The 25504-nt window shown below is 40.2% G+C and overlaps 1 protein-coding gene across 2 annotated transcripts in view; it reads right to left on the bottom strand.

The window, feature by feature from the left end:
* The window catches only part of st6galnac5a (ST6 (alpha-N-acetyl-neuraminyl-2,3-beta-galactosyl-1,3)-N-acetylgalactosaminide alpha-2,6-sialyltransferase 5a), a 61456-nt gene that overhangs the window by 15187 nt on the left and 20765 nt on the right, over positions 1-25504 (bottom strand). For both annotated transcript variants that reach the window (XM_037788464.1, XM_037788465.1), the window contains exon 3: positions 6060-6472. In XM_037788464.1, the coding sequence (XP_037644392.1) occupies positions 6060-6472 (413 nt within the window). The remainder of the gene's footprint in view (positions 1-6059; positions 6473-25504) is intronic.

Raw genomic sequence — 25504 nt, 5'->3', positions numbered from 1 at the left:
CAGTCAGTTTTTTTGTGGGCTGTCTAGATCAGAAAACATGTGATTCAGCAAGCCATTCAGATTTGTCTCCCCTTCCTATGTCACACGCAGGCTCATTAGAATATATCGCCCACAGCTTGAGAACTACCTTTGAAAAGGTGCACCATATTTTTCTCATAAGCCAATCAGAGCAGACTGGACTTTTTCAGGAGGGGGTCTTAAAGAGACAGGTGCTAAAACAGAGCGTTTCAGAGAGAGGATGAATACAGGTATATTCAGATGGACAATATGAGAAAAACAATGTGTTTTTTGAACATTAAAGCATGTAAACATGTTCTAGTAGAAACCCAAAGTACAATTATGAACTTGAAAACGAACATGATATGTCCCCTTTAACTTAAAAAAAACTAACATTTACCATTACATTTTATCACCAAAAAATGTATATCTTATGATTCTTTTCCTGCTATGACAAGCCAAAATGTCTGCAGTGAAAATGGTCTGTTGTCTATTCCTGCTTTGCCCTGCACACCGATGGTCCACCTACACAGGTGATGTCACTTATTTTGGCTGATCAGACCTCTTTTCAAGTCGATGTGGGCTTATGCAGACTGTAGTTTGTAGTTTACATCCAGATGTAGCACCAATTTTAACTGAATTTCTCAAAAAAGGCCAAAAATAACGGACACATGCAGGGATGTGCATGGCCTTTAAAGGGGACCTATTATGCTTTTCCTTATTTTCTGTCATATATATACAACGTTTCAATGTTGTATGTTCATATTAAACTTGGCCAAATTGTCAAATAATGAGGTAAACATGTGTAAAAGTATTTCCTGTGACAAAAGCAGGCTTCTGACTGTTGTGAACACATATTTTTTTTTCTACTTTGGCTACAAGATTACGTCAGATTGTGCCGGATTTCTTTATATGGTCCTCTGCTCCAGGCAAAGCTAGGGATTCACCGATCCGACTGTTTCAGTCCCGATACCGACAGTGATGCCTGGGCTTTGGGTATCAGTCGATACCGAGTACCGATACGATACCAGTGTTTAATTAATAAACTCTATGCCTCACTTTGTCGAAGTGACTGGGATCATTCTTTCATGTGTAAGGCAACATCAGACTTGACTTAAACATTGCTTTCCTAACTTGTAAAACAAATTGTAACAAATAAATACATGGATATAAATTTACGGAAATATTAAATATTATTACAAAAATAAACCTTACACCAGTAACTTGGTAAAAAAAAACAAAAAAAAAACAGGAATTACAATTCAAGTGTAAACCTTTTTAATGAAGCAACAAATTGGTTAAACCTTGAACAGAAATTCCAGCATATAATGAATATAAGAGATAAAAATAGAATAGAATTGAATAGATCGGCCCCATTGTCACCGATTCACACTATCCAACTATTTGAGTCATTATCGGCCCGATATCCAATCCGGTATCGGTGCATACCTTGGCAAAGCGTGCCCCATCATCCCGAGTGACAATACTAGTGACACTGTCAAATACATATTTCTCCATAATTTATTTAATATAACGTTTCAAACAGATAATTGGTAAAATCCTCAAAGACAATAAGAAAAAGATAATGCATGCACATCTTTATAACAAAAATATTACTATATTACAGTTTGTTGTACGTAGATGTGAATTTCTTAATAAATGTGTCTTATTCTTCACTTTCAGCGGAGACCTTTTATTCCTAAATTGAAAATAGAGTTTTCCAAAGTGTAACTCTAGGAAATATGAAGGACCTGGTTCTGGTCTGTAAGGATCCTGTTGTGAATAACTGTTCTTCCAGATCCGTGAACTCTACACTACTGCAGCTGTTGTATCGGTCTCTTTTGCATATTGGGCCTACTGCGGCTTTTTTATTATAATCATTTTGACCTTTTAAGTTACCACAGATTAGATTTTTCAACATCATTTAGATTAGCAGTTAAAGCCAATCAAATCTGTAATCTTTTAGTAACTGAATGAACCTGCCACCTTCTCATTTTATTCCAAACCAAATGTGTTGAGTAGAAACCTAACAGTGCGACACAGTGGGATGATTACAACAAAGCATTACGGGAACATAAAATACTGCATTGAAGTAAAAAAAAAAAAAAGTTATTTCAAAAGCTAATTTGCCTTTAATCACCGGATGAGGCTCATTCCGGCTTGGCAATTTAACACAGAGGATGCAGAGGGACACCTGTTTCTCATTGCTCCTCTGCCAGTGTTATTAAAATGGGTGGATGTGACAACATCCCACACCATCTTAATTACCTTTACTGAAACGCCATAACCCATAATTACAATTACAGGCTCGCAGGGTTGCCGATCGCACAGTTGATTACCCAGAAACTCTGCTATTTATGCTGCTCACACCAATCCTTAAAACAATAGGAATCATTTTATAAATGATATAAAAAACTATTATTGCATAGCGAGAGCTTCCTTTTTTCCAACATTAGAAAGATATAAAAGCAATACTTTCTTTCTCTCTCTTCCCACGCTCCACAGAGCAGAAATGACCTCAAATAAGCCTCACAGATGTTAATGCCTAATGCTATAAAAAGGATAAGAGTACACCAGAAGCTGCTTGCTCACTGTAAACATTTACCATGTTTGTCGGCACAGATCCTGAAGGGTGGATGTCTGAGCTATTCACTAAATCCTCTACTCGGCAGTTTCCCCCCTGACATCTATCTTAAAGCTGAAGTCAGATTGAGTCTCCAATGACAACCCGGACAAAGAGAGAGACACACAAACAAAGTGTGTGTGTGTGTGTGTGTGTGTGTGTGTGTGTGGTAGTGTTTTCATTAAGCATTAATGGCCACGGGACCGAGAACTCAGCTTGGACTCATTAAATTTGAATCCTTTAACACTGTGCAGCTTGAGAGAAGGTGTGGCGGAAACAAAAACTTGACTTTCTAAACCATTTGTACAGCACACGTTAGCAAAAGCAGAGATTTTTTTTTCCTGTTAGTTGCATTATTAAATCACACTATTATTTCACATTGAGCATTCACTTTGAAACATTTCCAACGCTCCACAGTTACCCTAAATTTTGGTGAGGAAAAACTGGCATGGCCATTTTCAAAGGGGTCCCTTGACCTCTGACCTCAAGATATGTGAATGAAAATGGGTTCTATGGGTACCCACGAGTCTCCCCTTTACAGGCATGCCCACTTTTTGCGATTAAATATTTTATTTGATTGACAGCCCTTGTAAATATCAATAAACTGTGTTCACAACTACACATCGTAGTTGATGAATTACCTAGTTTAACCTCTCCGTCTATAATTAGTTTGCATGTGGAACAAGTTGCTCATTAACCTAAATTGTTACACGGCAGTGAATACTCGATTCTGATTGGTTAATCACGGCGTTCTACGGTCTGCTATTTCTTTATAGCAGACCGTTGCTATGTATAGCAGACCGTTGCTATGTATAGCAGACGGTTGCTATGGGCGCAGTTTTGATGTCGGACTCTGGCGGACCGTTTATGTGTCAAGTTATTGATTTGTTAAGTAAGTAGCCGTGTAATAAGCGGGATAATGTACAGCTAGTGGGTCAATGTTGTGGATTCTCTCACAACAATGACTGGCTTGCTGTACATTATTTCTTACTTAAGGACTGTATCATACAAATGAGGGTCTCAAAATGATTTGCAACTTGTAAGCCACAAATATGTGAAATTAGAAAATTATAAATGTTACTGTTTTGTAATAAAAAAAAGCATCTTCCCATCCTCCCATTCTTGTTAAAACCGAGTGCACCATGTGTAAGTCACAGAACATTTAAAGGCATTTAATTGTCTCTTATGAAAGTGTATTCCAATAAAAGAAACCTTTGGTTGTGTGGTAATGTAAAATATGTGTTTTTTTGTTACAGTCAGAGCTTGAATGGGATTTGGGAGCATGAATTAGCACAAGAATTACTAATTTGAGGGTACAAAACTAAATGTGTAGTACAAAACACTAATAACTTGGGTAGAATATGTTGGGAGAAGCTGTGAACCTTGAATGCTAGAACAGTATTGACTGTGTTGCCCTGAAGGTCAGATGATGCTTTCTTGTCACATGGAACTGGTTCTGACTGGAAATCCCTATTTCCTCTCTAGATGTGGAACTGCGTTTTATGTTGGAAGCCTTGCCCGTTGCTCGTTGAGTGTTTTTTCACCTTGGGCCAAAGTAAAACGAGTACATTCATACTGTGGAGACTGACCACTTCAAGAAATAGATTTTTGGAGCCCTGAGGAGAAACCTAAACTCTTATCCACCAGCCGGCCAACTGGACGAATATTAAGCCACATTTTATACCTCATGCTGCTGCACATTTCTACCTCCTCTTGCAGCTTTTTTTGAGAAGGACCTTTGCCCTTTTGCCCAATTCTTACCATAACTACACCACAAGTAACTATATGTATTAAAAATGTGTGGTACTGAGTAATACGTAAGGGTACTCAGTTTGACAGAAATCTAACCTGTCTGTACTAAATATGATGAACACTGGCCCTCTAGCACTGGTTATATTAATAGGCTTGAATATGCAAATTTGGCACATTGATATGATCTTATAATCAAAAGCATTACCACATTATAATAATGTCACTGTTATTCAGGGCACAAGATTAATTAGATTATCGGTTAATCTGTCAATTTTTTGTTTTTGTTTTCAGTTGAAGGTGCTAAATACGAGACAGGGAGTATTTCTATTGCCTCCGGACAGCTCTCAACATGGCGATGGCTGAGCGGTGCCGCAGCTAACGGTGCTGACAGATCTAACAGTGTTTACCTGGGTACATACTTGCCAACCCTCCTGATTTTCCCGGTAGACTCCCGTTTTTCATTGCCCTCTCCCGGTTTCCTCCCGGGGTCACAAGTCTCCCGTATTTCTCCTGATTTATGGCAATTTTTAAAACCTTTTTTTTTCCTTTTCGTTATCTCAACATGTTTCTGGTACTGTATAGCATGTATGAGCCCTACTGTTTCCACCCGGACGGCAATAGAGTTATACTGAATGTCTTTTCCCGGCGCAGGAGAGATGGTAGCGACATCGCGGCGCAGTGGTTTTTTGAGGTGCGCTCGCCGCACATCACAGCATCACAGCATCACAACAAAGCCGGCGTGGTGCAAGCAATTAGAAATAACGTGTTGTCATTGTGTCTAAAGGGCCTTCAGTAAAGGGCCTTCAGTGAGTGAGAGAAGGAGATAGAAATGGAGAGAACTAAGAGAAAGAAATACTAAAAAAAATGAATGAATGAATGAAAACTGATGAATATTAGCCTAGTTTATACCAGAGATTCACACAAGTTCAGCCAGAGGGGCGAATTATTCAGTTTTCTTTCCTGAGAATTAAAAGTAAAATTAAAAGTAGGCCTACTTAACAAAACATGCTGTTGCAGTGTACTTTATATTTTGTTATTTTCATTCTTTAAAAATCACCAGAATGCAGAAAACAAAGTCTGTATTCTGGTGCGGAGGATCCCCAGACTCCAGACCCCCAGTTTTGCTTTAGAAACCCTTCCTATTTCTGAAGTCTCAAGGTTGGCAAGCATGCCTAGGTGGAAATGGAGGGTGGGTGCTACGCTTTTGTAACACCGCTGTTGAGTAACTTCATTCTCTGCATAGCTAAATATTACTCCTCTATATCTTTACATATACAGTAGTTCTTTGCTGCTATATCAATGCTCTGGATATCTTATAGAGCACCTTTAATAGTTTAATCATTTAGTCAATAAAATGTCTAAAAACATCAACCACAATTTCTCAGAGCTCAAGGTGAGGCTATTAAAATGCGTATTTTGTCTGATCAAAAGGCTAAATTCCAAAGATACTCAGTATACAGTTATGTATAAAGCCACAAATACTCAGCTTTGAGAATTTTGAACCAACAATTGTTTGGAATATTTCCTTGATGAACTTTAACCTGACACTCACACTCGAAAATTGCTGATTTATTTTCTGTCAATCCACTAATCTATTCATCCAAACACTGGCTAAATACGCCGTCCTTCATGCAACTCACAGTCAGAATCACAAGTACTTATTGCATTGTGATCATCTTTCCCTCACCTGTCCTTGCCGGTCTCCTTCTTGAAGAGCTCGTCGAACTGCAGCATCTTCTGCCAGGAGATGATGTACACTTTGAGTTTGGGCAGCACCTGGTTCATCAGCCTCAGGTTGTTGTACACCAGGCCCTTCCCGTCGCGCCTCATGTAGCTGCTGGGGCCCCAGAAGATGAACACCGTGTCCTGGCTGGCGTTGAGCAGCTCGTGGCGACTCCGCAGGACCCTCTGCATGCTGGAGTGAGCAATGACACGCAGAGAGGTGCGGCGGCCCACGTCTCGGGCGTAACCTCTGGCGGTGGGGGCGTCGTTCATGCGGATGACGCACTCGGCCCGGTCGATCTCTTCACCCTGACCGCCTCCGATGAGGTGACCTGAGCTGGTCACCAGGGAGCAGGTCTGGCAGTGCATCCTGGGAGGCTGATTGATGGAAGAAAACAAGAAAAAATAAACTTTCTAATACAAATATGTACAGTGCATCAAAATATTTGGCCTCCTTATTCCCTGTGGAAGCACCGCCAGCACTGCCAGCAGAATTTTTAGTTTTGCACCATATTTGTTATAAACTCGACAAACTCTTCTTTTTTCCAGAAGTCAAAACTGCTCTGAAAGTTGTGTTTAGCCCCAGTTTACAGAGAAATATGCAAAGCAGAGAGAAATGCACACCTAGGGGGACTTTGGTAAAAAGCCTCGCTATGTGTTTGAGGCAGAAAATGCTTTGTTGACAAATGGGTAGTGACAGAGCCTCCTGGGGATATGCAGCTTGTCATATTGCTTTGCGATTGGTAGAAACCCCGGGGTCTTACAAAGGATTCACCTTACATCTTTCTCCCACTCGCACACAACAGAGGAATGTGTGTTTACCTCCAGAACAACAGACATGATGCAGAAAATTCATGTTGAATTCTTATCAAGTATGAACCCATAAAGAATTCAGCATATCATATATTTTAAACTCAGGAACTCTTTAGGAAACTCAGGAAAGATATTACTGATAACATAATAAATAGACATGGTGAATATGTGGATTAACTACCCACACACATCTATTTACACTTCATCACACTGCAAATAAATCCTCAAATCAGGATGAAACAGATATGATTTGTTGAACTTGGTTATGTCATTGTTTTGCTCTATGTATGTACAAATTAGTGTATATAAAGGCATATGGGTTCCTATATGTACATATACTTACTAATGTTATCTTTAATACATCTCTCCTGAGAAATCATAATACATCGTGGTCTTGTGTTCTTTGTTTTCTTTATGCTTGATTAGTAAATGAATGACTCCTTTTTTCTTTTTATTATTATTCATATCCTGTATTGTTAAAATATTCAAAAATAAAAATAAAATCAGGATGAAACAAACACTGCGACTAAAATTAATAAACAGAGAATCTGTGTCACATATTGTTTAAGAAACCCGCGGAGGTAAAGTAATCAATTAATCATTTCTGTCAAATTTTAATCAAAAACTAAACGTCTGCTTCCAGTTTCTCATTTTTGAATATTTGCCTGTTTTCTTAAATCTTCTACAATACGTTAGTAAACTGAATATTTTGGGGTTTTGGACTCTTGGTCGGACAAAACAAGCGATTTGAATATGACACAACTTGGACAATTGTGACGGACACTTTTCATTTTCTGACATTTTTTTTAACCAAATCGATTCAAATTAGGGCTGTCAAAGTTAACGTGATAAAAAGTGGTTAGCGCAAATTCGTTCTGACTTCATTCATTTCTTAAATGCATTAATTCAACTTGTAGCAGGCTCATTTTTGAAGCTACAGTGAATATACTGGTATCAGGAAACTAGAAAAGGAATCCATTTGTACCAACCATGTCACACTTACGTGTTGCAAAGGTTAAATAATGCTACAAACTTACACTCAATTTTGGCTAGGAAAAAACGGTCATGGCCATTTTCAAAGGTTGTCCCTTGACCTCAAGATATGTGAATGAAAATGGGTTCTATGGGTACCCACGAGTCTCCCCTTTACAGACATGCCCACTTTATGATAATCACATGCAGTTTGGGGCAAGTCATAATCAAGTCAGCACACTGACAGCTGTAGTTGCCTGTTGGGCTGCAGTTTGCCATGTTATGATTTGAGCATATTGTTTATGCTAAATGCAGTACCTGTGAGGGTTTCTGGACAATATCTATCATTGTTTTGTGTTGTTAATTGATTTCCAATAATAAATATATACTTAAAGCAAGCATATTTGCCCACTACCATGTTTATAAGAGATACTTGACAAATCTCCCTTTAAGGTACATTTTGGACAGATAATAATAACAGATAACAGATTAATTTGCGATTAAGCGTTATTAAATATTTTAATAGATTGACAGCCCAAATCAAAATTAGAAAATAGTTGACAGATTGATCAGTAATAAAAATAATAATTGCAGCCTTAGGTCTGAGTAATAGAGTCATATCTGTGTAAGAAAGAAAATGCCATCCCGGGCGTTGTCCACCAAATCCAACAAGCAATTTGTGGCAATTTGTTGATTTAAATTACATTTATAGCTGTAAATATAAAACTATATGATGTATATATGTATTTTGAAATCTTCCTGACACTATTTGCAAGTCATGCATTTGTACACGTATACTTCATTAATTATGTGGCCTATTTTTCTCTCCAGTCTGCTATGTGCATGCACATAAATCATTAACATAAACCTATTTGTGTATGTTAAGCTGCTCTGCATGTTGGAGGTGTGCGTGTGTGTGTGTGTGTGTGTGTGTGTGTGTGAGGCTTCTACACGTGCGTGCATGTAGGTGTGTCTGTGATTTCCCCCCCACACTGAAAAGCAATGATATGCAAACCAGGCCCTGCAGATCCCTCTAATGCATCCTGAAATCTCTCCCCAGCAGAAATATGATGGTTATTTACATTCTTATGGCCATAACAAATTTACATTTTCACGGCATTAACAAGAACAAATGATTATAGCTGGATGTGTGTGTGAGGGAGGAAATGTGTCATTATCATCCTCATCTGCTGACTTTGACTTAGTGGCAGATTAGCAGCTGAACAGCCTCATCTGGTTAATGAGACCTTGAGGAGCAGGGGGAGAACAGACATACAGAGAGGGAGGTGGGGAGGAGAGAAGAAAACACGGAAGAAGAAAAGATGGCGAAAGAGAAAGAGATATATGGCGGCAGAGAGAGCCACCCCGGTGCCATAGTGTTTGATGAAACGTTGAGCTAATGAGGTCCTAGCGGTCTACACCATCACCAGCAGTAGCATCCATCCATTTTTCCTCTCGCCCCTCACCCTTCCCCTCTCCCACCTGGCAGCGCCTTGACAGCCAATCTGGCTGTAGAGCTGCAGCACCAATGGAGCAGGTCAAAAATCCCATTTTCACCCAGGGGCTTTTAAGTGGCTCCACAGACGCTATTCTCTCTTCCTCTGTCTCACGGAGAATTTAAGTGGGCCTTGCTGGCCAGAATTGGCCTCTTCAGGGAGCTCGGTCAGGCTATTACCGAGAAATCGGCTGGATGGTCTGGACAAGGCTCTCCATTTCAGCCGGAATTACGTGACCCATCCAAATACGGTGGTCTGGGTTGAGGCGATTGAGTCAAAGTAAACTGTAGTTTACCTCAGAACTGGCTGCGAGCAACTCATGACTCCTGAAAAACTGTAAATTGCATTCAATTTATCCTCGACAAAACTCCAGTGGAAATTGTGCCCCACTCAATGATTAATGGGATAAATGGTTCATATTTCAAAACACATCTATTATTAATGCATTAGAAAGAACAAAGCCGGCGATTTCAAACACAACAAAATACTTTTGATCATAATTAAAGGATTAACTGCGTCTAAACTCCGACTGTTAAGGTTCTTTAAATGTGTCCCTTTACATCACCTGATCAAAGCTGCAATCAGTAATGTAACCCAAGTGAATATCCAAACTTAATTATATTCTGATTAACATTTGGCTATTTTGGTCTTACTGGAGGCATAAAAATAGACACGAGAAAGAAGAGAAATGGAAATGTTTTTCAGGTTTCCACTAAAACACTAATTTCTCTGCTGTGCCTTCTTCTCTTATAGTCAGAAAACAGTAAAGCTGCACTCTGACTTTTTCAAGAAGCCGTCTTTATTTTTGAGACAATCTAACGGAATATTAAACCACTGAAGGAGTTTATTCCATTGTTCAAGTCACAATCAAATCAACATGAGTGCACCTTTCTTCTACAAATTAAGTGTAGCTGATTAGGGAGTGAAAGGTAGCTGGTGAAACATTTAGTAGGATCTATTGGCAGAAATGGAATATAATATTAATACGTACGTTTTCTTCAGCAATTTATCACCTGAAAATATCAATCGTGTTTTCGTTACCTTAGAATGAGCCGTTTATATCTACATAGAGAGCGGGTCCTCTTCACGGACCCAACATGTTGCATCGCCATGCTTCTACAGTAGCCCAGAACGGACACTTAACTTTTCCGGCAGTAGTTGATAACGTTTTTCACTCCCGTTGCCGCTGCTCTCTCTCTCTTGCTTCACCACTCACTTCCCACGTACACACACACACTCTATGCACTGGCTCTGCTCCAGATGACCTACTCTTACAACAAGTGGTTCCAGAGAGGGACATTTGTGTTTCACATCGGCCACCGTGGCTCTCCAACACGCTTTGGCACACGGGAGAGGCTTCAGTTGGCTGCAATCTGCAACCTCACCGCTAGATACCGCCAGATCCTACACACTGATCCTTTAAGTACAATTTTGAGGTTCTTGTACTTTACAGTGCTTGCATATTTACAATTTATGCTACATTATGCTTCTTCCCCACTACATTTATTTGACAGCTATTGTTACTTGTTACTTTTCAGATTAAGGTTGTCTATAAAAAAAACAAAACATGATAAAGTAATCAAATACAAAACATTGTTAAAGATTTAACCAGTGGATCGAAAACTTTAAAGTTTGTGAGCCCGTATCTCGTTTCAGAGGTCTATAAGTTGCAATTCTATCCAAGGGACATTTAACCTCTAAACATCTCACATGTTTTCATTTAAGCAGTTTCAGGCCCAAAGAGGTAAAATTATCCAATATTTCACAACAAAAGGAAAGATAAGAGAAAAGTCAAAACCTGAAAACAGATTTGTGAAGCTGAACTTTGATTTTTTTTTTCTTTCCTCTCCCTCATCTTTTTTTTTTTTATCTGTGTAACTCTGAAATGGTAACATCCAATCACAACACTAATTGGGTTAAATGGAACATATGGCCTATGAATCATCTACACAGTGAAGGGAACAGAGACGATAGTCCAACAATCGCACACTAATGTTTTTATCTCAGATCACAGTGAGTGAGAAAGAAAAACATTCTTCTTAAATGTTTATCTGCTGAACTAAACTGAAATAAAAGTACATAGTATTCAAGTTGCATTCAAGAGAAGTAACAGATGTTACATCTCTTGAACTTGGTCCACAATATATTTTTTACTCTGGATGTGGCAACAAAAGCATGACTAAAACTTTGATTTAAAATATGTGAATAGGAGAAAGGAAATAAAAGCTCGAATTAAAAGACTTTCCTACTAAAAATAACTGCAATTTCATTTGTAATAAATAAATAATAAAATTGTCACGTGGGACATTTTCTGAATAATGAGCACTTTTACTGTTAATAATTTAAGTACATTTTGCTGATAATACTTCTGTACTTTGGTGACCATTACGGGACAATAAGGCAAAGCAGAGTTTTAGCTGTGAGCTAAACTTGTGTCCATTATTAAACTTTTCTGTTGTCCTGAAAGTCTCCTTTAGATTTTGACCACTCAGTGGTTTCATACAGTATCAGTGATATAAAAGTCATTTAGCATCACCTTGTGAGCCGCTGCCGTCCGACATAACTTTCAAACTGAGGCCGTTGCAAACAGTGTAAGTGCAGTATAACCACAAGTCAGCTGTGTGTAGTTTCTCATGTGAAGAGTGAACATGTGCTTTGGAAACAAATTTCCCTCCAGGGATAATAAATATGATCCATCTATGTTTTTAATTTACTGAGGAAGTTATAAAGATAAAATATGTGATAGTTATAAAGCTGCCACTAACTATTATTCTTAATTAGTCCGTCGATTATTTTCTAGATTAGTTCATTAATCTTTTGGTCTCTAAATATCAGAAAATAATGAAAGTGCTCATCAACGTTTCCCTTAAAATCTCTTGTTTTGTCCAAAATTCATTTTACTATCATAGCCAATAGAGAAACGCAGTAAATCTGCACATTTGAGCTGCTGGACCCAGTAAGCTCACTACTCCCTTATTAGCCTCACAGAACGACAAAATCGTTTTTCACTTCATAATGAGATTTCTAGCCTAAGAGGGTGACCTTGTCCCACTTGTGGCAAACACCGGGAGCCTGCCCTGGTTTCATTAAGCCACACATCCATCCACATCGGCCTAATAAAAAGGTACAAAAAACACCAACACGCAGACAGACAACAGCCAGTCACATCTCCGCTCCGCCTGCAGGAGCGACAACCCAGACAGCCGGGGGCCGCCCTCCACTGCTTCCTCATTCCGGTCGGCATCTGAGCCCTCCCTCTGCTTTCACTGAGCCCGTCCTTCACGGGGCTGCATGAAGCATCACTGCCTGCCCGCCGCTCACCCTGCCCGACTTCCTGACCCGAGGAAAACATGGCTGTCAGAGCTGCCGGGATTAACCTTGAGGAAGATGGTGAAGGGTTTGTAACGGAGAGGCAACCCGAGTCCCAGACCACCTGGGGAGGCGGTATCCTTGAGAGCAGAGCGAGACGTGGTGGGTGGGGACCAAAGACCGTGTTCTGGACTTGATTCAAGCACTGAATACACATGATGAAAATGTGTATCCAGAGTTATTCAGGCTGCTCTGGACATCATGTGTGAGTCAGAAGCCTGGTATTGTTGAGTGGCATTTGTAGGCCGCGCACAAGAGTAATTAAACAACAGGGAGGAATAAAATGACTCATATAATCACACATTATTACTATATGATTGTAGTTGGAAAAGAGCGTGCAGTTCAGCCAGGCCTGATTGGCTTCGTAGTCAGAGCTCAGAGCCCTTCGCTGCCCATGGGTAACACACGCAATAATTGGTGGTTAAAACTCACATGGGTCTTAAGGGGGCATGAAATCAGCTTTAATTCCTCACCCGACTCCCCCCTCTCCTTCCCCCAAACACAGCTCAGTCCCTCGAGGAAAAGACATACTTACACTGCAGTGAACCATTACGCTTGACGTGAGCCATAACCCCCTCCGAGCGGAGAAATGGCATTCGAGTGTTGTTATTGATTTTGTGTGGGTGAATGCAGTAGGAAGGGGGATCGAGCGAGGGCTTAGTGAAGATGCCAGGTCTTCAAGGATGCGAAATGGAGGATATGGCCGGTAAATGTGAGCGCTGAGAGGCGGCAATCATGCAGCCCAGCAGGATGCTGTCTGGCTGTCTTGTATCCAGATGCAACAACAGAACAGAGCGTTTTCAGCCTCCTCCGGGCCTCGGGGCCTGACCTTTAGGCTCGTCAAAGATGCCTTTGTTTTCTGTAGCTTCCTCAGAGAGCAGGCTTCTACTCACGGTCAGAAATTAATGGTGGCTGGAAGCAGAAATGCGCTTGTAAGTTCTTAAAAAGAAAGAAAGGAGGAGGAAATGTTGACCTCAATATACATATAAGTAGGGCTGCTTGATTATGGCAAAAATTGTAATCACAATTATTTTGGTCAATATTGAGATCACGATTATTTAACACAGTTACTCATCGACTTTGGAAAATTTTGTAGCCTACATTTTAAAGTTAAATGCATCAATCTGGTGCTTTTTGAGAGCAAAATCAAGAGGCTAGATCTATCATGAACTTTGTGCTTTTGTAAACAATTTAATCATAAACACATTGATTGTATAGATATTAGGGCTGTCAATCGATTCAAATATTTAATCGCGATTAGTCACATGATTGTCCATAGTTAATCGTGATTAATCGCAAATTTATCACATTTTTTATCTGTTCAAAATGTACCTTAAAAAGGAGATTTCTCAAGTATTTAATACTCTTATCAACATGGGAGTGGACAAATTTGCTTTTTTTATGCAAATGTATGTATATGTTTATTATTGGAAATCAGTTAACAACACAGAACAATGAAAAATATTGTCCAGAAACCCTCACAGGTACTGCATTTAGCATAAAAATATGCTCAAATCATAACATGGCAAACTGCAGCCCAACAGGCCACAACAGCTGTCAGTGTGTCAGTGTCCTGACTTGACTATGACGTGCCCCAAACTGCATGTGATTATCATAAAGTGGGCATGTCTGTAAAGGGGAGACTCGTGGGTACCCATAGAACCCATTTTCATTCACATATCTTGAGGTCAGAGGTCAAGGGACGCCTTTTGAAAAAGGCTTTGCCAGTTTTTCCTCGACAAAATTCATTGCATCATTGCAAAACGGAATGTGGCGCAATAATCTTTTTATGTCGGTTATCTTGTTTTCATAATCATTCAAAGCCGTAATTGTAATTTGATTAATTGCACAGCCCTATATATAAGTATCTTTTATAATTGTATGTCACTTTACTCTTGTGTTGCTCACTGGGTTGTGAATGCAGCTTTTGTTCCTCCATGGCAACATTGGTCACATTCTCCAATCTGAAAATCTGATAAAAAGGGACAAAAATGCCCTAAAACATTAGTTAATTTCTTAAGTTGGTTCCTGCTGTGAGAGCCAAAATTTATGAGAAGAGGAGAATGAAAAGAAGGAAAAGAAGGAGGAGAAGAAGAGGAAGGAGACGGAGAAGGAGAAGAACAAGAAGAAGAAGAAGAGAGGGGGATCGCAAGGATAAAAAAATAAAATAGACTGATAGTGAATGAATGGAGAATTAACGAACAGAGAAACAAAACGGCGTTTAGAGTTGATAGCAGCGCGGGAGGAGCGGATGTGAGGGGCGGTGCGAGTACAGTTACCAATTAGAGTAAAAATCTCAACAGCTGGAGGCAACAGCAGAGAGGAAGAAAAAGTGAATTGAGTTAAAGGCGCTCTATTTAGAGCAGAATCAGACTTGCTTCTACTGCACTGATGAGTACACACAGACTGAGTGCTGCGATGGAGGAGGGCTTATTTGGAGCCGCTTGTGTCCGGCGTGCACGTTTGACCGGTCATTAGCGAGAGCTGAGGTGGGGACCGAGCGCTGCTGAGGACTAATGGAGACGGGGAGGAGGAGGAGGAGGAGGAAGAGGAGGAAGAGAAAGGGAGAGAGAAACAGGGGCAATTAGGGATTCCAGCGATCAGCAGCGGTACTCCAGGTTGACAGCTCCTGCTGCTCTGATGCTCTGGTCTTAATTAGGGCAGAGTTTTCTGTGAGCACCTTGAAAAGAAGACATCTTTGATGGAGGGCAATTATCTACTTCAGAATAAATAAAAAAAATAACATCTGGCCTAAAAAGAGACTAATGAAAGTTCATTGATTGAGGTTGAGAGTTGTTTTTTGGGGGATAAGCGACATGGTTGATGATCTACGGGGAGGGTTGAAACAAGAGTTGATAGCATCCAGAGCATTTGAAGAAGAGGAAAGATTGGCGGCAGAGCTGTGATCTTCAAAGCAAGCAGGAGAGTAAAGAGGGTTCTTCACTGCGTTTGTGTGTGTGTGTGACGGAGAAAGACAGAAATTCAACACAGACCTCTGCAGAGTGGAGATTTAATGTGCACCAGTCTGCACATGTTTGTGATCAAAGTAAAAGTGTACGACTGTTGGAGAGGGATGCAACAGTTTACAGGACATCAGAGTCTCAAACACAAACAAAATACACACCCCGGCACGTTGACTAGACACAAACTGCGATCAAACTCACAACCAGAAAAATTCAGTAATGACTCCCAAATGTAAGCGACAGTTCAGCAGCCCCGACGAGTATAAAGCAGAACCTAATGCTGTTTTTTGTTCATTTATGAAAAGAGCAGATAATAGAGGACTGCCTGAGCGGGAGACAAAAACATTGATTAGGATAAAGTTTTAAAATGGTCTGTCAAATAAAAAGTTACGACGCAGCCGTCAATGGCAGCGCAGCGTTTAATGGATAAATTGATGGTTACCTGGTGTCAAATAAACTGAATCACTTCTAAAGTGGCATATTAGCAGTTACTGTTTTATTATCAGCGAGCCGTCTAGAGAGACTTCCCACTGACAAATTGATGAAAAGTCTTTAATCAGTTAAACAAAAGCAACAGAGTGTTTTAAAATTCATCTTTGAGAAACAAATGACACATTTCCTCTCATGAAGTGTCCTTTCTTTGAGTGTACCAAAGGTGACTGTTGGCTGTCCTATCAGTTGAAATAAAGTGAAACCACACTAAGGATTAATAGCACTTTGGTTTGGGAACGTTTGACATTTGGAGTTTTCCTACAAGTATATTTCAGGGGACACGGCAAGAATAGACAGGAAGGGAAGAAGAACCAAAGAGGGAAGATGCCAACTCTGGCTTCAGACTGTCGGTGTAGAGGACAGTAGAGCTGTGAGAGTCTGGGACAAAAACTAGACCATTTGTGTTTGTTAAACACCACTAACGTCTTTAACGCACTAACGCAACTTGCAATTTTTAGGTTTAGGTTGTAGCAGGCTCTTTTAAAGCTGGAGAGAAGATAGTGGCATCATATAAAACTAGAAAAACTTAAGGAATCCATTGGTACCAACCATGTCATACCAGCTTTTCATGAAGGAGGCTTAATAACACTCCAAACTTGCGTTAATTTTGGTGAGGGAAAACTGTCATGGCCATTTTCAAAGGGGTACCTTGACCTCTGACCTCAAGATATGTGAAAGAAAAAAGGTTCTATGGGTACCCACGAGTCTCCCCTTTACAGACATGCCCACTTTATGATAATCACATGCAGTTTGGGGCAAGTCATAGTCAAGTCAGCACACTGACACACTGACAACTTCTGTTGCCTGTTGGACTTGAGTTTGCCATAGCAGTTGGTGTTATAGGCTACAAGTGGCTGTAATCTGCCAGTAAACAGAGTAGAAGAAGAAGCAGAGGTTGTGAACCGGAAACAAAATAAGTCGGCTTGGCCATCTAACCATCTACGAGAGAAAAATGGAGAGAGGTCAGGAATTTGTTTCAAGTGGGCAAGTTTTAATTGTTCTTTCATGTCAGCTAGTATTGACCATGTTTCATATTGTCCGAAGACGAAGACAAGCATTTGTATGTTATGAGAATATCGAAAAAGACGCCGACAGGCGGAACAGCTGATCAGTCATGTGAGTTAAATGTTCGCTACCTAAGAATTTATTCAAATTTATTCTCTTTTTCGACAAAGGCAAAAACAAGCTCAAGCGAGCGTAAAGGTTTTAGTGAACTTTGCCATTTCCATACAGCTTTTCTAATGCTGATACTGCCCATAACAATAGCTGAATGGGAACATGGCTACTGTTTACCAGAGAAAACTTTCCAGCATGGGGGTCATGATCCCTACAAGGCTTCATGAGAGGATTGCCCAGGTAGGAAATAAGACTACAAATGTTCTGATACAAAAAAATAAGTTTATATAATAACTTTTCTGGCTTTTTTCTAATATTTACATCTTTTCAAGCAAAATAATCGAGTTCTACTTCTTGGGCTCTAATAACGATTCAAGTGAAATTATCTGAGAAGTGTAGATGTCGATTAAACTGCTCACAACTTTATAGACATGCAACTTATGACAAGGGCTGCCCCCTCTTAGTTTCTTGGACTGATCCTCTTCTCGCTGTATATGCTTCCTCTGGGTCATTTGTTCAGCAGCTTTCATGACGTGTCATATCATTGTTATGCAGATGACACTCAGATTTATTTTTCAGCCAAAACCAATAACCTCAATCAACTGTCCTCCCTCCATGACTGCTTAGCAGCAACCAAAGACTGAATGTCTCTCAACTTTCTCTGCTTAAACCCTGACAAAACAGACATTCTTTTAATAGGACCAGACAATTTTGCTAAAGCAGTGCATCAGTTTATTGGCCCACTTCATCCAATATCAGTCCTAGCGCTAAGAATCTTGGTATCATCTTTGACCAGAAAATGACTTTTGTCCATCATTTCACTAAACTTGTCCAGACCTGCTTTCTCCAGCTAAGAAACATTGCAAAAATCAGATGCATCTTGTCCTTCACGGATCTTGAACTATTAATTCACACTTTCATATTCTCCCGTCTAGACTATTGTAATTCCCTCTACACAGGCCTCAGTCAATCTGCTTTAAATTGCCTTCAGGTGGTTCAAAATGCAGCGGCCAGGTTATTAACCAGAACTAGCCGTCGGTCTCACATCACCCCTGTTCTGGCATCCCTCCATTGGCTCCCTGTAAAATTCAGAATCAACTTTAAGATCTTGCTAATTACATATAAGGCACTGCATGACCTCGCCCCCAGTTACACTGCTGATCTCCTTGTTCCATTTTCGACCTGTCGAACACTTCGATACTCTAATCTCAGCCTTTTATCCATCCCCCGCTTATGAAAACTTATGAGCACATCTCTGGTTAACACAAGATTTAAAGTGGTGCTTTTGTGTGATTTGTGGAGAAACTCTGTTTTACAGATCTGTCCATTAAAGCAATCCATTTGTCGATTAGTCGACAAAATCTTATGAGAGTTAGTCAACTAAGAATTTCTTTGGTCGAGGACAGTCCTACCAATGACGAGAGCTCACAAGAAGATATATAAAGAGGTCCAAAAAATGTTGGGAACTGCTGTCTTTCATACCCTCGGCCATTTCACTGCTCAACTCTGTAAAGTATAGGTAGTATCAGCACATCCACCCATGCCTGTTCTTTTCATTATCTTATATGGCAATATTGTAACTCTTTTAACATTATTGTACTTCAAGGTTTCACCTTTTTTTTGTGTTTTAGTATGTGGGGATGTACAGTATGTGTATATTGTCTTATTGTGATGAGATGTTGTTGTTGTTGTTGTTGTTGCTGCTACTGCGGCAAAACCAATTGCCCCTTGGGGCCAAAAAAAAGTCCTGAACTTTTGGATATTATGTGCAGGAGGTTGACACAACAACACATATAGAATATAGTAAAAATCCAAGAACACCTCAATCAATGTCTCCAAAGTTGACTACAAAGTTGTAGCATCATCTCTGTGACACTGCCTCATCAAAACTTGACCACAGTGCTAAAACATGTACTATACTGGGCTGCATTTTATTATTTATTACACAGGTGTTGCTATTGTTGTGTGTGTGTCCACCCACACTGAATGCACAGCATCTTTCCTGTCTCACACTCTACCCCCTAATCTACAATGCCCTTGTTTCCCAAACAGCAAACAACTCTGCAGATCATCAAATAGACGGACAGCTCGACTCTGCCCTGAAGGCAACACTCGGTGTCATTAAACCTTAACTCTCTTCACCACCTGCGCAGAGAAGGTGAAAAGAAGAATGCAGAATGCTTGTTTCTTTCTCTTTTCTCCGAGATAAAACAGAAACCTCCACCTCGTCCTCCTCTTCTTCCCCACTTTGTCCGGTGCGGTTGACCCGGAGAGGAGAAACGCTTGCTGGGAGTTTCTATTAGTATGAGCTGCTGGAGAGACTGGACCCAGGCAGCCCGACGTGTCAAGCCAGTGGGAGTGTGTAGACAATCGGGTTGCGCGTTGTTACAACACTCTCCTTTGCCTTAATTGGCTCCATATCAGCCTGCTAACCCGCCAGTGCAGACTGCACAATGGTGCAGCCACAGTTTGTCCCTGTAACCTCCACCCAGATAGAGGAGGAGAGAGCTACTGCTGCGAGGACCACACAGACACATCCCTGTAGGAATGATTGCTTTGGCATGAATACAAAAGACGAGGTGCAATTTACCAGGTCAAAGAATCGCTCCCTCCCTCGCTCGTCTTTTTTTGCTCTGAAATTGCAGCAGGAGGTGGCGAGAGGAGAAGATGGAGGAGGAAAAAGCCAGGAGGAAATGACAGAGGGACATTAGGAAGAGAGAGGGAGGCAGAAAGACAAAGAGAGAGAGAGGGGACGTGACAGACAGAGGCGGGCTGAGGAGGGGAGGAAAATGAAAGGCAATCTGATAGATGAAAAAGAGGAGCAAGAAAAAGGAGTGGCTGTCAGAGAAAGAAGCACTTTGGAGACCAAGAAATGTAGGCCAGGGCCTTCATAGACGCATAAGAGGGATTTCAGGGGCATCCTTTGATGACGGAAAAGTTAGAAACGCACGCTCGCTTCACAGTCGCACCGAAGTCACGATAGCTGATAAGGTCATTATGCGAGCGCAAAGCGGCGGCATCGCAAACATCATTAAAACATTTGCAGGGTTTCTCCTCCCGAGCGCAGTCCAGACACCTTGACGTCGGAGGGAGATTTTTCACAAGTGAGCGATCGCGGCCGCCTTCATCATCACACCGTTTATATTGATGCGGTGGGCTGATATGTTCCCATAATCCTCTCGGATCAGTTGTTGGGACTGATGGGTCATGGCTGTCGCCCGGCGCGGCGCGGTAAACAGTGGGCTGAATCGATAACGAGAAGATGATCTTGTTAAGAGAAGTCTGGTGAGAGTAATGACTCGGAGGACTGAGCACAAGGTGTGCGCCACTATTTCACGTTCACATCACGTCCGCCCCCTGCACTGCAAAAGTCCTTTCTACACAAGATGCAGCGAGTTGAAAAAGAAACTGAAAGATAAAAGGTGCAGTATAATCCTAGCGTGAAGGCGAATATATGCACGCGTAGGGACAGCGGGAGGAAATTTGAATATGGAACTCAGGCGAACTGTTAACCGTCAAACTCGAGATGACAAGTTTGTTATTTGTGAACAAGGGCAAACAGGCAATTTTCACACCAACGCAAGAAACTTCTTCTTCCAGACTGGAGACCGGCTGTTAAATCTTGGAGTGCGAGTGTAATAAATCCCGTTGAGATAAATCCCAAAGGATCAATTACTGTTGTGTTCTCGCAATATAACAACAAGCCCAAGAAAAACAAAAAGAAGACATCAATAATACATCGCCGATACTACAGTCCCCATGTGGAGGAAAACTCTGCTTCCTTCTGAAAACATTTTCAATACTAAATATTCCAGTTGGAGTTTGTCCATTATGTGCTGGAGTAGAGGATAATGAGAGACAGTAACCAAAAGGGGTGTGTGTGTGTGTGTGTGTGTGTGTGCGTGTGTGTGTGAGTGTGTATAAAACACCAGCTGTCAGTGACAACACTCGTCAAGCCGAATGAATCTCCGGGGAAGCGACAAATTTCATATTTGCAAGCGGGACGCCTGAGTGAGTCTTTCAATCTCTTAGTACTTGTGTCTATAGTATAGTAGTCAGTGGTGGAAAGTAACTGATTACATGTATTTAAATACTACTTAAGTCCAGTTTTAAAGAACTTCATACTTCACTCTACTACATTTCAGAGGGAAATATTTTACCATTTACTCCTCTACAATTATCTAACAGCTGTAATTATTTACTTTATTGACTAAGATTTTACAAAAACATGACAAGCTTATAAAAAGCTTATAAAATATAACTCACCATTATAGATTAAATCAGTGGTTACTAAACCTTCTGGCTTGTGGCCCCTTACAAAAAGAGCAGTGTCTCGTTTTTATGTTTCAGATGTGACTTAGGGCTGCACAATTATGGCAACAATGATAATCATGATTATTTTTTATCAATATTGAGATCACAATTATTCATAGATTTTAGGGACAATGTCTTTATTGCAATTTCCCATTTAAACTAGAAGTGCACTCGAAGATCGCAGACCTCCGCCAAGGCAGGTTTCATGTATGTCGCTTAATATCGCAGTCAATCATGTTCATTTAATTGTGGGAAGCCAAAATCGTGATCACGATTAATTTCCAATAATTGTGCAGCCCTAATGTGAATAAGCGTTTCAGTCCACATTAAAAAAACTGAGTGGAAATGGAGGAAATTCTGAACAAAAATACACAACATTGATTAAAACAAGATGCAACAACATGCAATGGTAACAGACTTGGTGAGTAAATCATGACGCAAGAGACAAAACATGACAGCAGATGAAACATCAGATTGGTGTGAACCGAGGTTCCTCAAATTAACATAATAACATTTCCCTCGTGGCAAAGAGTATCAATATACATTCTTTGCTCGTGGGCTGCTGCTCCATGCTTTCTAACCGGAACCAATATGGCAGCTCGTTTGGGAACTTTCTTCTCTTATAAAATGAAAATAGTTCACCGAAATGTGTTTCTGAAAACATTTTATGCAAGAAATAAGCCATGCAGCTGCTAAATCTGTCTTTAATTTGGATTGACAACGGTTAGTTGAAAAGTTTCTAGAGTTTCCAGAGGCGGCGAGTCACGCCGGACAAGTCCGTGGGAAGTAGGGGTGCGGAGGGTGCTGCAGCGCCCCCTGACAGGTGGTAGATGATCTGCACATTCACAACTATACATTTAAAAAATAATAACAAATAAAAAAGTTAAATTGAATTTGTGTTGGTTATGTTCATATTCTCATGATATTTTGATATCAGTAAGTGGTTAATAGTGGATCCAAATAGCCATATACTTGCTTTTGATCGAGTCTTGTTTCTTCTTTCCTCTCCCATTAAACATCTCAGAACCCTTCAGATTTATCTTGTGACCCTTTGGAGGTGCCCGACCCCTAGGTTGGGAACCGCTGGACTGAACTACCTAACTGTATATAAAGCAGTTAGCTCCTCCTAGACCAGTTACAACTGGAAAATCCTGCTTACACATTGATACATCAGGATTAATGATCTAATAATGTCATATATAATAATACATCAGTCAAAGGGGCCATTTTTCTGCAGAATGAGTACTTTTACTTTTGATACTTTCTCTGATAATTCTCATGTACTTTTACTCACAGTAAGTAGGATTTTGAATGCCGGACTTTTACTGGTAATGGAGTATTTTTACATTGTTTTAGTTGAGTAAGGGATCAGAATACATCTTCCACCACTGAGACTCAAATTACTCATATTAATAATAATAATAATAATAATAATAATAATGATTCCATTCTGCATGATGAAAAACAAATTCCCAGCGAGACCAACTGGAACGTAGAGAGCTTGTTTATGTTTTTCCCCGCTGCGTTCCAAGAGACTCTGACTTTTAATAAGAATACGCTAATGAAATGAATCACAACGCTAATGTTTATTGCCAAGGTAATGCCTATTCATTTACGTAATGGGTACGCACCTGAGATGTGATAACAGGCAAACTGGTGATTGGGAACATGCAAGTGAGCGTTACATTCATTCACACAGGCTGATCTTCACAATGAGCGAAATCATTCCTCACATCAGTTAATGGCTGTTTGGAGGTTTTTCACCAAGGTGATGAGCCTCCCCCACAAACACGGGGCTCATTAGTCTAATCCTGGGTGTATTCTGCCTAGCAGGAATTCATAAAAACACAAACAATGCGCGCATGCATGCTAACAGCCTTCTGTCGGGGAGCTGCTCCCACACCGTTTTATCTCCTAATGAGCTCTGATCAGCCTTCTTCACGCTACTACACACTGAAGGAAAGGTGAGCGTCTCAAAGACACTCGGATCTTTTACTTCAGCAAAAGTACCAACACAACAATGTAAAAGTCCTGTATTCAAAAGTCAAGCAAAAGTAAAGAGGTTTTATCAGTAAAATGCACTTTTAGTATCAAAATAAAAGTATTAATTTTGCAGAAAAATGTCCCCCGTTTGTGATCAGAGGGCAAACTCCGGGTCTGAGAAGTGAAGCCAACGCAGAAGTGTCTTAACATGGCATTCTTTCTAACAGCCAGCAGGGGGCGACTCCTCTGGTTGCAAAAAGAAGTCAGATTGTATAGAAGTCTATGAGAAAATGACCCTACTTCTCACTTGATTTATTACCTCAGTAAACATTGTAAACATGAGTTTATGGTCTCAATCACTAGTTTCAAGTCTTCTCCAATACAGCATGATGTTCATTTAGTAAATTATGGTCCCATTTAGAGTCAGATAGACCATAAAGCAGGGGATGCCTTAGGGCGGGGCTACCTTGTGATTGACAGGTAGCGACCACGCCGATATCCGATCTGGGGGTTCTCCGAGTTTTTTCGTCTTACAAGTTTAACACTTTCACGGTGTGTTTTCAGATCGTGAAATTATGACCTTTTTGGTCGCCTAAAAATGTTTTATTCAGCGTTGGATTGTACTAAGCTCCACCCTCTCGTTTCACTTCTAGTTACAAAAAAACGACATGGCGACGGCCAAAATGCCAAACTCGACCACACGTCCACTTTTTATTAGGGCTGTCAATCCATTTGAATATTTAATCGCGATTAATAGCATAATTGTCCATAGTTAATTGCAAATGAATCACATTTTTTATCTGTTCAAAATATACCCTAAAGGGAGATTTGTTAAGAATTTAATACTCTTATCAATATGAGAGTGGGCAAATATGCTTGCTTTATACAAATGTATGTTTATATTTATTATTACATTTACAAAACAATGAAAAATATTGTCCAGAAACCCTCACAGGTACTGCATTTAGCATAAAAAAATATGCTCTAATCATAACATGGCAAACTGCAGCCCAACAGACAACAACAGCTGTCAGTGTGTCAGTGTGCTGACTTGACTGTGACTTGCCCCAAACTGCATGTTATTATCATAAAGTGGGCATGTCTGTAAAGGAGAGACTCGTGGGTACCCATAGAACCCATTTTTATTCACATATCTGGAGGTCAGAGGTCAAGGGACCCCTTTGAAAATGGCCATGCCAGTTTTTCCTCGCGAGAAATTTAGCGCAAGTTTAGAGCGTTATTTAACCTCCTTTGCGACAAGCTAGTATACCAATGGATTCCTTAGGTTTTCTAGCTTTAAAACTGAGCCCGCTACAACCTAAAAATGGCAAGTTGCATTAATGCGTTAAGGAAATTAATGGCGTTAAAACAAATGTGCGTTAATGCGTTATTATCACGTTAACTTTGACAGCCCTAGTTCTTATATACAGTGGTATATTATGAGATTGTTAATACGGATACATCAATGTGTAAGCAGCATTTTACAGCATTGGCTCTACTGATGTGAAACTAATTACTTTATATACCACTACAGTGGATAGATTAATCTAGTAGTTCCTAACATCTCAGGTCTGGCTCCCTCTGACGAAAAGTAGAAAAGAACAAAGTTCTGCTTCACAATTCTGTATTAATCATTTGGACTTTTCTCAAATCTTTGCTTCTTGGCGAAATATTGAATAATATTCCCTTGTTGAGCCTTAAACAAAAACAACAAAAACTCAATGTGAGAAGTTTAAGGGAGAAATAACTCTTTGGTGGAACTGCTGTTGTGAAACATTTGATAAAGGGCCCCAGATAGACATCTATAACGTTGCATTGTATTTCATATATGTATCTAATGTTGTTTATGTAGATTCTTAATCTGAAAAGTAACTAATAACTCCACCACTGCA

This window comes from Sebastes umbrosus, chromosome 12 (genome assembly GCF_015220745.1).
Source record: "Sebastes umbrosus isolate fSebUmb1 chromosome 12, fSebUmb1.pri, whole genome shotgun sequence".
NCBI classification, from domain to species: Eukaryota; Metazoa; Chordata; class Actinopteri; order Perciformes; family Sebastidae; genus Sebastes; species Sebastes umbrosus.
Note: the sequence above shows the minus strand (reverse complement) of the source record. Positions and strands in the feature narration are given on the sequence as shown.